This window comes from Schistocerca cancellata, chromosome 2, assembly GCF_023864275.1.
Source record: "Schistocerca cancellata isolate TAMUIC-IGC-003103 chromosome 2, iqSchCanc2.1, whole genome shotgun sequence".
In the NCBI taxonomy this organism is placed as follows: domain Eukaryota; kingdom Metazoa; phylum Arthropoda; class Insecta; order Orthoptera; family Acrididae; genus Schistocerca; species Schistocerca cancellata.
In genome coordinates this window covers 330,144,924-330,158,757 of record NC_064627.1, presented here as the reverse complement: position 1 = coordinate 330,158,757, position 13,834 = coordinate 330,144,924, and the positions used below count along the sequence as shown (strand labels likewise).

At 41.6% G+C, this 13,834-nt stretch overlaps 1 protein-coding gene across 1 annotated transcript in view; it reads right to left on the bottom strand.

Annotated features, from left to right (window-relative positions):
- The window catches only part of LOC126153762 (uncharacterized protein C18orf63-like), a 183,427-nt gene that overhangs the window by 106,000 nt on the left and 63,593 nt on the right, over nucleotides 1–13,834 (bottom strand). The window contains exon 3 of the mRNA XM_049916092.1: nucleotides 1,212–1,386. Within this exon, the coding sequence (XP_049772049.1) occupies nucleotides 1,212–1,386 (175 nt within the window). The remainder of the gene's footprint in view (nucleotides 1–1,211; nucleotides 1,387–13,834) is intronic.

Sequence of the window (13,834 nt, the reverse complement as noted above, 5' to 3'; positions counted from 1 at the left end):
GCCAATTGTCAATTCAAGACTTTGGTGGGATCTAACTGACAATTCATCTCCTCAGAGAAGCCATTTTGTTTTGATTTTACCATCCGTGTTCACCTCTTAATCATTCTGATGTTTTGGCAGAACTGGTGAAGAGGTGACCTTCAGTTTAATTAATGTAAATGTCGTGTGACTAGGGCCTCCCATGCAATAGATCGTTCGCCGGGTGCAAGTCTTTCAATTTGATGCCACTTCAGCAACTTGCATGTCTATGGGGATGAAATGATGATGATTAGGACAAGACAACAACCAGTCCCTGAGCGGAGAAAATCTCCAACCCAGCCAAGAACTGAACCCGGGCCCTTAGGATTGACACTCTGTCACGCTGACCACACAGCCACCAGGGGTGGACAGTCTAATTTATGTGATGTTGAAGCCTGGTATCTAGCAAACAATAAATTACTGAATTTTTCCCTGTATCTCCACTAAAAATTCCCGTTTATCACATTTTAGCTCAATAAATTATTTGTCTTACCACAAGGTATTTTTAAAATGAACAATGAGAAGAAACTGTCAATAGAGAGAAGTGATTCTGTGGCTGCAAGAGCTGTGTTTTTTTAAAACAATTCCAGAGATTTTGGAGAAGTGAACCAGGTGAGAATCTTTCACAAAGTCATTGTGATGGAAACTCGCGTTGACGATGAAGTCATTAGACATGGAGCACGAACTTGAACTGGAGAAGGAAATAGACAGTATATCCTGACAAAGGAACCATCACAGTATTTGCCTTAAGCAATTCAGGGAAACCACAGAAACTCTAAATCTGGTCAGCCAAATGGAGATCTGAATCACTGTTTTCTGAATGTGAGTTTAATGTCTTAGTATTGTGCCACCTTGCTTGGTCCCAAGTTTGGTTACAGCAATGGACAAGATCACAAAACAGCAAGGGCACTATAATTTTTATGTGGGCGTACTGCTTGCAACATGCAGAAAAATTGCATGGTGAGGATTACAGTGAGGAATGTTATGGAGCCTTTCATCATAAATTAAATTATTTATTTAATTGTTTAATTCCACATTTTTAGTTACATGCTTGTGTTCATTGGTACAGGAACACTTTGTTAGAATTTATCCTCAGGAATATTTATTATGCCATACATTATTCTCCATTTTAAAAAAGAAAGGAAGAAGATTAATAAGTTCTTCAGAGTCCTTATGACTTTTTGTCTATTTACCTTTAACTGCAACTTCTAATTTTACAGCATTCAAAGGACAAGTGCTCAGCAGAAAATCTCTTCCTTGTACTAAATAAGTGTCAACTTGATTCCAGAGAGGAGCTATGTGAGCAACAAGAGTATACCGAAGACATGCTTCGTATATAGAATTTGAAAGATGGATTGGTCCTTGTTCCTGAAACAATTAACACACATATTTTTAAAATCTACATATAAAAATAAAGAACATAAACTAAGAGCTACAGTGCATATAAGTGATTAACTAAATACACTTATCAGGGCATGTGGCAATGAAAAATTTAAAACTATAATTTTAGTACAGTCTTTGCAAACCAAGTAGTACTATCCCATCACTTTAACTGGTGCAGTCACAGGCTAATTCAGTTAACTTAGTCATTGCTCAATTCCAAGATTATAACATGATCACTAACCACTTTTAAACAAATATCATACACTAACAAAAAAAAGCAGCAAAAAAAAAAATGTAGAGTAATGAAATATAGGGAATTTCTTCATCTAGGTAACACCTGTAAGTGATTAACATTGGAAGATTACAGGTTAATGTAAGAGTGAGATAAGCCATTGTGAATGAGACCTGCTGGTACATTAATAACCAGTGTAACCACCAGTGTGTTGAATGCAAGCATGCAAATATGCATGCTCTGTGTTGTACAGGTGCTGGATGTCGGTTTGTAGGATGGCGTTCCATGCCTGTTGTACTTTTTAGCTCAGTACAGGGATGATTAAAGCTGTCTGGGGATGATGCTGGAGCTGTTGTCCGATGATGTCCTGTATGTGCTTGACTGGAGTTAGATCTGATGATCGGGCAGGACAAGGCAACATGTCAGCATTGTGCACAGCATATTGGATAACAATAATGGTATGTGAGCGAGTATTATCCTGTTGGAAAACACTCCAGCAACACAACAGGTTAAATCACCAGACTGACATACAAATCTGTAGTCAGAGTGTTTGGGATAACAATAAGGGTGCTCCTACTGTCATAGGAAATCACAGTCCAGACAATGGCTTCAGATGTAGGTCCAGTGTGTCTAGCATCAAGACAGGTTGGTTGCAGGCCTTCAACTAGCCTCCTCCTAAACAACATATGGCCACCACTGGCACTGAGGCAGAACCAGCTTTCATTAGAAAACACAACAGACCTCCAATGAGCTCTCGCTTGACACTATGTAAGTTGTGTTGAGTGGTACTGAAGTAAATAAATTAGTGAAATCAAAGTGAAGTAGAAATTAGAATATAAATGAAAAACTTGGTTTAATTTAGAGAGTTACATACTGGCATTCAGCGGGCAGAACAGCAGAACAGAAGAGACAATGACCGTGAAGTCAGCAAGTTCCACATAAGCGGGCGCTGTCGATTCAGCCGTCAGGGCATCGCCCGACCGGCTCACGTGTTTCTCAGTTGTCGCATGTGAGCAAAGGCCCTCGCCTACATCCCAAGAGCCAATGACCGACGTTAAGAAGATTCTTCGAGAAGCTTTTCAACGTGACAGCAGAGGCAATGACCGGCTCACGTGTTTCTCAGTTGTCACATGTGAGCAAAGGCCCTCGCCTACATCCCAAGAGCCAATGACCGACGTTAAGAAGATTCTTCGAGAAGCTTTTCAACGTGACAGAAGAGGCAATGGCCGTGAAGTCGTTCACCTCCAGTGAACTGAAGTGACTAAATACGCGAGACATGGTGGGCCCGACAGAAAAGACGAAGACGGAAGACGAAGACGGAGACGGAGACGAAGACGGAGACGAGCGACGAAGAAGTGAAGAAGCGTAGCAGTTGTTTTAAGTCAGTTTCGGGGCTGAAGACCGTCATGCAAGAAGACACTACATCATGCACAGACGCACCAAGTCCGCCGCTGTAATGGAATAGCAAGCAGCAGCCTCAGTGCCAGAAGACAGAAGTTAAAAGGTATTTGAAGTCTGGGTGACTCGTGAGGACGGGAAGGAGACGGCCTCACATCAGCAGTCACCTGTGAGCTGGGATGAAGACCTGACAGCCGAAGACTGGCAAGCGGGAGCCCGTGGTTCGAGTCCGGGACACTGGCCTTCCCCCGCCGCGCCGCTCCGCTGGTCGACGCACAACACATGCGGCCGCTTAGAGAAGAGAAACACTGGGACGCCACATTCAAGCTATCACCATTCGATGCATGACGTCGCTCACAATAATTAAACGGGCCACCTCGCGCTGTGCGTCTCCGGTCAGCTGGGCGAGACGGCGACACGAGATACACACCGTTACGCATAATCAGACGCCGCCGCCGCCGCAGCAGAAGGCTACGCAAACGACACGGCTGCCGCTCTCCGAACCAGAACGTCCCAGTAAGATACAGTTGTACGAAACTTCCAATAAAAGTTATCTTATGTAAAAATGCTGTTTCATTCTACCTCATACCCGAGCCAAAGAAGAACCCACCCTGCCCACATGTTGTTAAGAGAGAAAAGTTTATTCATTTAATATTTTCACCCTGACAGAATGCTTGAGAATGCTCATCCTGACAATTGACAGCATCAAGGAGAAAACCCAGTTACATTTAGTAACAGGAACTGTTACATTTGGTGTCAGAAGCATAGCACAGCTTAAAAATGATAATAATGCATTATTTAAACAGTTGTGTGAGGTTAGGCAAACCAGTTCAATCCCTCCCACCCTAGATTCCTCAGCAGCAGCCTTAGTAACTCCTTTTTCAGGTAAACCTGTCGAAGACATAATAGCCTTTTTTGATGATTTAGTAGCAGCTGCAAAGTTAGGATCATGGTCAGATGAACAGCTCTTACAAATGACAAAGTTAAGATTGACAGGAGAGGCTAAAGCACACGTATTATACCATGAAGAATTATGGAATGCTCCAACATTTGAGGAATTGAAGTAAGGATTACTTAAACGTTTTCAAAAACAAAACAGCTGTAGATTTTATAGGGAAAAATTACACACTATCACTCAGAGGCAAAACGAGTCGTTAGAAAGCTTTGTAGATAGTATCAGAAAAGTTAATATTAACACCTATCAGTTGACAACTAGTGATGAAGCAAATAAAGTTATTTTACAAGAGGCAGAAAATAGAGCTCTAGATACATTTTTACGTGGGTTACCTCCTGAAACGTCCCGTCGTGTCAGGGCAGAGTTTCCTAAAAATTTAGCGGAAGCTGTATCTGTGGCGACGGCTTTTGAAGAAATTGACATTGCCACCAGATACAAGGAGAAGCGAAATGTATTTTCAGCAGGAGTACGATGTTTTAGGTGCGATAGACAGGGCCATATAGCAAAAAACTGCAGACAACCTAAATGCATTAATTGTCAAAGATTAGGTCACACATTCAAGGAATGCAGGTCTAAGAAAGTTTTTGGAAATAGAAATCAGTTAAACTCAAACGGGAATGTCGGAGCCGCCGCCAGGCGTTCCCAATAAAATTTCATGCCATTAAGGCGAATGTGAAGGCGGAATACTGGTTATCTGCTACCATACGGGATAAAGAGGCAAGGATACTGGTGGACACAGGCGCAAACGTATCAATAGTGAGTAGTGAATGCATTGGAGAAAAGAAATATGACCCTCCAAGGTATAGATTGAGTGGAGTAGGAGGAGGTACAGTGAAGTCATTAGGATGTACATAATTGATTTTCTATATTCACGGTGTACAATTTCAGGAAGATGTAGAAGTGGTAACAAAGATAACTGACGGGTACGACGCGATCCTAGGGTTGGATTTCCTGAATAAACATCACGCTAAAATTGACCTCAGACAGCAAACTGTAGAACTTAGTGGAATAGTATTTCAGCTAGGTGACACCGCTGCAAAGGGCCCTCTGCCGCAAGATTTCCCTAACCGGAAGGCGAAATCAACTACACTGCGTGCAACGTCCTTGAAGGTTGATTCGCGGGATCAGATACCATCTGGCTCAGGAAAACTTTTCTGGATGATCGTTGACCCCGAGGTACCTACAGATACAGTATGTTTAATAGAGCCATTAGAGGAAAATGAGGAATTAGATGTATCACATTGTTTTGTATGTAGAAGTGTTGTACGGGTTCAAGACGTTGAGGGAGAAAGAAAAGTACCGGTACTTATTGACAATTTTGGAGTGGAGGACAAAGAGTTGCATAAGGGAATATTAGTAGCTACAGTCAGTACTTTTGAAGAAGAAGATTTTATTTGGTCAGATATTAATGATGGTCAGAAACCAGACGCCTATAAAACCGCATTACGCCAGAAGATTGAGCATTTGCAAGGGAAGGATAGAGACACGATAGAAGCAGTTTTAGTTGAGTTCCAAGATTTATTTAATGCAGAAGGTCCACTGCCAGCAACAGATATCACACAGCATAGGATCCCAACAGGAAATAGCCCCCCAGTTTATAGGAAGCCTTATAGAGTTCCGCATCACTTACAGCCAGTACTGGATGAATTTTTAGAACAGCACCTATAAGATGGAATTATAGAATATTCTGATTCGCTTTATAATTCAAATATCGTAATTATTCCAAAGAAGTCTCCCGACGGTACGAAACGATATAGATTTTCGTTGTGACTACAGACACCTTAACAAACAAACTATCTCAGATGTTTATCCTCTTCCAAACATTACAGATATCATTGACAGTTTGGGTAACAGTAAATACTTTTCAACAATCAATTTACATAGCGGATATCATCAATTGGAAGTTGCACCTGAAGATAGGCATAAAACAGCATTTTCTACCCCTGGAGGCCACTGGCAATTTAAAAGAATGCCTTTCGGTTTGAAAAATGCATCAGCAACTTTTCAAAGACTACTTGATGGAGTATTGCGAGGACTAAAAACTCAGCAATGTTGTGTATATCTAGACGATATTATTGTATTCTCCAAAGACATTAATGAACATGCTGTGCGTCTGCGTAACGTTTTTCAGAGACTTAGAAAAGCTAAATTAACATTAAATATGGAAAAATGTAGTTTTGCATTGACAGAGGTTACATACCTAGGGCATGTCATTAGTGAAAAAGGAATTAAAACAGATCCTCGATTAATTTCGGCAGTTAAGGACTTCCCAACACCACAACACGTTAAGGAAGTACAAAGTTTTATTGGTCTCGCATCGTATTACCGAAAATATGTTCAAAATTTTGCTGAAATTGCCCGACCCTTAACCCAATTATTGAAAAAGGGTGCAAAATTTCATTGGTATGAAGATTGTGAATCAGCTTTTCAAACCCTTAAAGATAAGTTAACACACAGTCCAGTATTAGCCTACCCAGATTATAATAAAGAATTTATTTTATCCTGTGACGCAAGTGGTCATTCAGTAGGAGTTGTTTTGAGTCAGAATATTAATGGCGCGGAACACCCCATAGCCTACGCTTTGAGACAACTAACAACGGCAGAAAGAAATTATTCCACAACGGAGAAAGAATTGTTAAGTGTTATTTATGGTATCAAATACTTTAAATGCTACTTGTATGGTAGGAAATTCAAGGTCATTACAGACCACGCAGCTTTAAAATGGTTGCTTGGGTTAAAGGATCCATCTAGTCGTCTCACCCGTTGGGCCCTAAGTCTTTCCGAAATGGATTTCGAAGTTATCCATAAACCAGGCAAAAAACACACGAATGCAGATTGCCTAAGTCGGAAAATAGCACTTTTGGAAGCAACAGGCCGAGATGCTGAGGACTGGAGAAAGGCACAAGATGAGGATACAGAATGCAAAAAATACGCAACTCAAAAACAATTTTGCTTTGAAGGTGGTGTATTATGCCGTAAAACAAAACTTGGACCGCGAATTGTTGTTCCCCAACACCTTAGACAAGAAATAATGGCAGAGGCCTACGACCATATCCTTGCAGGACACGGTGGACAGCGGACAACCGAAAGACGTGTAGCAGAGCGATTTTGGTGGCAAACTAGAAAGCAGGATGTTGCGCAGTATGTTCGCAATTGCATTGCGTGCGCACAACGAGCTGAACTTTCTCGTTCAAAAATACCCTTACAGAGGCTCCCCGAGGCTTCATGTCCATTTCAAATCTGTGGACTAGATCTCTATGGGCCATTTCATAAAACACCTGCTGGTAATAAGTATGTTCTTACAATTACAGATCACTTTTCACGCTATCTAGCTATGGTGAGTCTCCCAGATCAGCAAGCAAATACAGTTGCCCAAGCTTTAGTTAACAACTGGATACTTAAATTTGGCGTACCTGAAGCTATTATCACAGATCAGGGATCTAATTTTATGTCTGAATTAATGAAACAGCTATGCCACTTACTAAAAATACGTAAATTACGCACAACTCCGTTACACCCTCAGTGCAACGGACGCACAGAAAGAGTTCATCGGACAATTGGCAAGATGCTTAGTCATTATATTAACGAACAACATTCTAATTGGGATACGTATTTACTGATAATCGTGTCGTTATACAACGCCGAAACGCATGAAGCAACTGGCATGTCACCTTATGAAGTGGTCTATGGGAGAAAAATGCCGTCCCCTTTTGATGTAATCAGGCAGAAAAACGGAAAAGTCGGAGAAACAGTAAGAGATTTCAGTCGAATGATGAAGGATGTATGGAAAAAGGTTCAAAAATCTAATACAAAAGCTTTGGAACGACAGGAAAAATTAGGTAATACCCAAGCTAAATATCCAAATTACAAAATCGGTCAGTGGGTGATGCTTTCATCTAAATGTGTTGCGAGAGGAAAAACGAAGAAATTTGTAACAAACTACAGAGGTCCTTATCAAATTATTGAGATCACGTCACCAGTCAACGTTAAATTGCAACTGCCCACCCGAACTACCATTGTGCATGCAAGTCGTTTAAAACCATTTAAGGGCGCTCCAGATGTAATTCCTTCAACAATAGTGTCTGCTTTTCCGAAGGGTGGAGGAAGAACCCGAAAAGGAAAAAGAGTGGCCACGCCAGCACAACATACAGACATGGTACCATATAATCTTCGACCAAGAGTGCGAATGTCCTAGTTGAATCTTAGTAGACTGTGGATAGTATACAAATGTAGATAATTAATAAATGATAATGGTTTATTTTTTAAGAAAAAAAAGGTTGAACGTAGATTGATGTAGATCTTGTAGTTAACAATGTATTTCCTCTTTTCTTTATTTTTGTTTTTACTAGGTTCATAGGTCCATAACCATGTTGTTTGCTTTTTCAGAAAACGCCATGCAAAGCATTGCCTACACAAAACCTGTCCTACCTCAATGACTCCCTTGACAGTTCCCTTCTGAAGTCATTAGATATGTTCATAAACTCGCAGCAAGGCAAAATTGATGCCAATGTTATGATGCAACACGTCTTAAAATTAAAAAGTGAACACAAAACTAAAAGTATAAATTTAGGAACGGGTATATCTGGAACCTTTGTGTTGGTGTTTCTGCTTTGTACAGTTTTCTTTTATTTAAGACGAAAAAATAAGCCAAATAATAATATACCACTTTATCAAATCCCTGTTAACTGGATACCACACTCTTAACTGGTGTACTTCAATGGTTACTTTTCAGCATTAGTGTATTAATTTTGTTTATTGCACTTCAGTCTTTACTAAACAGTCTTATGTTAAAGTAAACAGTACTGTAGAATAGATATTCTTGCATTAATATAGGGTAGATTAAACAGGTGTTGCTGCATAATTTTCAAGTGAAAAATCTATTTTTGTTTATTCATTGTCATCAAGATTTGTTACACTTATTATAACCATTTATGTGTGAACTATGTGATTCATGAGCGTACAGTGCTTTAGTAAAGTGATAAAGTATTTTCACCATACTTAATGTGAAGCGTGTGTGACCTTCTAAGTCGAGAGTTTTCATTGCTTCTGTTAGTGCTTTTGCCGTGTGAAGAGTGGAGGAATGTTGAGTGGTAAATTCGAGGGCGAATTTCTCCGAAGGGTGGAGGAATGTTGAGTGGTACTGAAGTAAATAAATTAGTGAAATCAAAGTGAAGTAGAAATTAGAATATAAATGAAAAACTTGGTTTAGTTTAGACAGTTACATACTGGCATTCAGCGGGCAGAACAGAAGAGACAATGACCGTGAAGTCAGCAAGTTCCACATAAGCGGGAACTGTCGATTCAGCCGTCAGGGCATCGCCCGACCGGCTCACGTGTTTCTCAGTTGTCGCATGTGAGCAAAGACCCTCGCCTACATCCCAAAAGCCAATGACCGACGTTAAGAAGATTCTTCGAGAAGCTTTTCAACGTGACAGCAGAGGCAATGACCGGCTCACGTGTTTCTCAGTTGTCACATGTGAGCAAAGGCCCTCGCCTACATCCCAAGAGCCAATGACCGACGTTAAGAAGATTCTTCGAGAAGCTTTTCAACGTGACAGAAGAGGCAATGGCCGTGAAGTCGTTCACCTCCAGTGAACTGAAGTGACTAAATACGCGAGACATGGTGGGCCCGACAGAAAAGACGAAGACGGAAGACGAAGACGGAGACGGAGACGAAGACGGAGACGAGCGACGAAGAAGTGAAGAAGCGTAGCAGTTGTTTTAAGTCAGTTTCGGGGCTGAAGACCGTCATGCAAGAAGACACTACATCATGCACAGACGCACCAAGTCCGCCGCTGTAATGGAATAGCAAGCAGCAGCCTCAGTGCCAGAAGACAGAAGTTAAAAGGTATTTGAAGTCTGGGTGACTCGTGAGGACGGGAAGGAGACGGCCTCACATCAGCAGTCACCTGTGAGCTGGGATGAAGACCTGACAGCCGAAGACTGGCAAGCGGGAGCCCGTGGTTCGAGTCCGGGACACTGGCCCTCCCCCGCCGCGCCGCTCTGCTGGTCGACGCACAACACACGCGGCCGCTTAGAGAAGAGAAACACTGGGACGCCACATTGAAGGTATCACCATCCGATGCACGATGTCGCTCGCAATAATTAAATGGGCCACCTCGCGCTGTGCGTCTCCGGTCAGCTGGGCGAGACGGCGACACGAGATACACACCGCTACGCGTAATCAGACGCCGCCGCCGCTGCCGCAGCAGAAGGCTACGCAAACGACACGGCTGCCGCTCTCCGAACCAGAACATCCCAGTAAGATACAGTTGTACGAAACTTCCAATAAAAGTTATCTTATGTAAAAATGCTGTTTCATTCTACCTCATACCTGAGCCAAGGAAGAACCCACCCTGCCCACATGTTGTTAAGAGAGAAAAGTTTATTTTTTTAATATTTTCACCCTGACAGAATGCTTGAGAATGCTCATCCTGACAATTGACAGCATCAAGGAGAAAACCCAGTTACATTTAGTAACAGGAACTGTTACAGTTGCAAATGATGGTGATTTGGGGTCCGTGGAATGCATGCTACAGGGTGTAATGAACACTACAGGTTGTTTGGATCAGCTATATCCCTGAAGTAACCAATTTGTAACAGTTTGTTGTGTCACTGTGATACCAACTGCTGTTGCAGATGCAGTATGATGCGACAAAGCCGTAAACTGAACACAATGGTCTTCCCTCTCGATAGTGCATGGGCTGTCTGGAGCCCAATCTACTTGTGACCATACGTTCTCATGACCACCGCTGCCAGCAATCACGTACAGTGGCTATATTCCTGCCAAGTTCTTCTGCAATACTGCAGAATAGACATAATCTTTCAGATGTAGAAGCACACCTACAAACTTTCGTCTATGTCTCACAGCTTCTTTTTTGTGCTGCAATTTTTTTCTCCATCAGTGTATGTGGATCTGGAGTACTCAGTGTACAATTATTCACACATAATAATTTGTGTGCACCACTAGTTATTCATGTTGGTACTGCATTTCCTGATTTATGCATAAAAAATATAAGGAAAAAATAAACATGAGAAATGCATGGAACACAGGTAACAAAATACATTCATGAATTAGCAATGCCTACCTAGTAGCATATGACACCCTCTTAAGCCCTGATGAAGGCAGTGAGATATCATGATATAGACTCAATGAGACACCAAAAGCATTGAGAAACAGTCAAACGCATTAGAGCTCAAAATGCTGCCAATGAGCCAAAGAGGCTGGGTGCAAGTACCTACATCTTGCCCATTGTGTCACATGTGTTCACAATATGATTAAAAGTCAGATGGTTCGGTGGACCGCAAGAGCACGCTCACAGTTACTGAAGGAAGGAAGGAGGATTAGGGTGGAAGGAAGATTAGGATTTGATGTCAGTTCGGCATTGAGGTCTTTAGATAGGAAGCACAAGCTCGGATTGTTTCAGGGATGGGGAAGCAAATCAGCTATTCCTTTTCAAATAAACCATCCAGGTATTTTCCAGGAGTGATTCAGAGAAATAAGACAAAGCCTAAACCTGGATGGATGTGAACCATCATGCTCCCAAATGCGAGTTTAGTGTGCTACACAATGGCAGTTTTTTCCCCAAACCACTTTGCAAGATGTTTCAGGGGTGCAAACAGATATGTGTTGGGTTGCTCTGTTCCTACATAAACTGTACCCACACAAAATCCAAATAATGCTTTTCTCACATGACCTTCCGAGAGCCATGGATTGAGGCAATTAGGTGCATGAAGTATTTCTTTGCTTCCAAAAAGCATTTGACTCAGCACCACACCAACACTCATCAATGAGAATACTGTCATATGGAGGTATCAAATGAAGTTTGTTACTGAACTGAGAACTTATTGGCAGAGATTTATCTTTGATGGAGAGACAGTGACAGATGTAGAAGCAACTTCAAACATATCCAAGGAAAGTGTGTTTGAGATCCTGGCTTTTCTTTTTTCATATTAATGATGTAACAAATAATTCGTATTAATATAACTTCAGACTTTTCACAGATGGTATAGTGATAATATATAATACAGTAGATGAAAAAGATCAGTCAAATCTTAATAATACAGGGTTATTACAAATGATTGAAGCGATTTCACAGCTCTACAATAACTTTATTATTTGAGATATTTTCACAATGCTTTGCACACACATGCAAAAACTCAAAAAGTTTTTTTAGGCATTCACAAATGTTCGATATGTGCCCCTTTAGTGATTCAGCAGACATCAAGCCGATAATCAAGTTCCTCCCACACTCGGCGCAGCATGTCCCCATCAATGAGTTCGAAAGCATCGTTGATGCGAGCTCGCAGTTCTGGCACGTTTCTTGGTAGAGGAGGTTTAAACACTGAATCTTTCACATAACCCTACAGAAAGAAATCGCATGGGGTTAAGTCGGGAGAGCGTGGAGGCCATGACATGAATTGCTGATCATGATCTCCACCACAACCGATCCATTGGTTTTCCAATCTCCTGTTTAAGAAATGCCGAAGATCATGACGAAAGTGCGGTGGAGCACCATCCTGTTGAAAGATGAAGTCGGCGCTGTCGGTCTCCAGTTCTGGCATGAGCCAATTTTCCGCGGGCTACGCGTGAAACTTGCCCGCACGCGTTCAACCGTTTCTTCGCTCACTGCAGGCCGACCCACTGATTTCCCCTTACAGAGGCATCCAGAAGCTTTAAACTGCGCATACCATCGCCGAATGGAGTTAGCAGTTGGTGGATCTTTGTTGAACTTCGTCCTGAAGTGTCGTTGCACTGTTATGACTGACTGATGTGAGCGCATTTCAAGCACGACATACGCTTTCTCGGCTCCTGTTGCCATTTTGTCTCACTGCGCTCTCGAGCGCTCTGACAGCAGAAACCTGAAGTGCGGCTTCAGCCGAACAAAACTTTATGAGTTTTTCTACGTATCTGTATTGTGTCGTGGCCATATGTCAATGAATGGAGCTACAGTGAATTTATGAAATCGCTTCAATCATTTGTAATAGCCCTGTATTTCAGTGTGGTGCATAGACTCAAAACTTTTTCTAACTGCTCTAAAATGTAAAACTGTGCATTCAACAGAAAGAAAAAATGCAGTGTCATGTGACTACAATATCAATGAGGTACAACTATAATCACTCGAGTCATTCAAATATGGGTGTGTAATACTCCATGGTGATATGAAATGTAATGATCACATAGGCTCAACCACAGGCAAAGCAGATGGCCGATTCAAGTTCAGTGGTAGGATACTGGGAAAATGCTACAAGTCTACGTAGGAGACTGCTTACAAAATAATTCTGTGATGCATACTAGAATGTTACTTAAATGAGTGGGAGCCATGCCAATGTAGCCAACAAGGGATGCTGAAAGCATACAAAGGACAGCAGGAATGGTCACAGGCTTGTCAGACTCACAAGAGAGCAGTATAGAAATGCTGAAAAGCCTGAACTAGCAGATGCTTGGGGATGGACAACAAAAATCCCCTGAAAGCCTTCTTACAAACTTTCAAAAACTAGTATTCAGTGAGAAATCAAGGAGTACTCTATTCTTGCACCCACACTAATCTTACACCCAAACCTCCAGATCGGTACCAACCGTTGTGTGTTGATAGAGTATCAACCAAAATATCGATTTAGTTCATACTGTGTGCTGTAGTCCTGTAGAACATGTGTAAACGGTAACTAAAAGTAACACCAGAGCTATGGAATATAGGAAAAGGATATTTGTGAGCAATTAACCTGCAGATTTGAGGTAGGCAAGTTAGTAGAGTGTCAGATAGGTGTACCAAAGGTCCTGAGTTTAGAATCCACAGGTAGTAGCACAGTTTACATGTGAAATTGTTATATGGGAGAACATTTTTCTG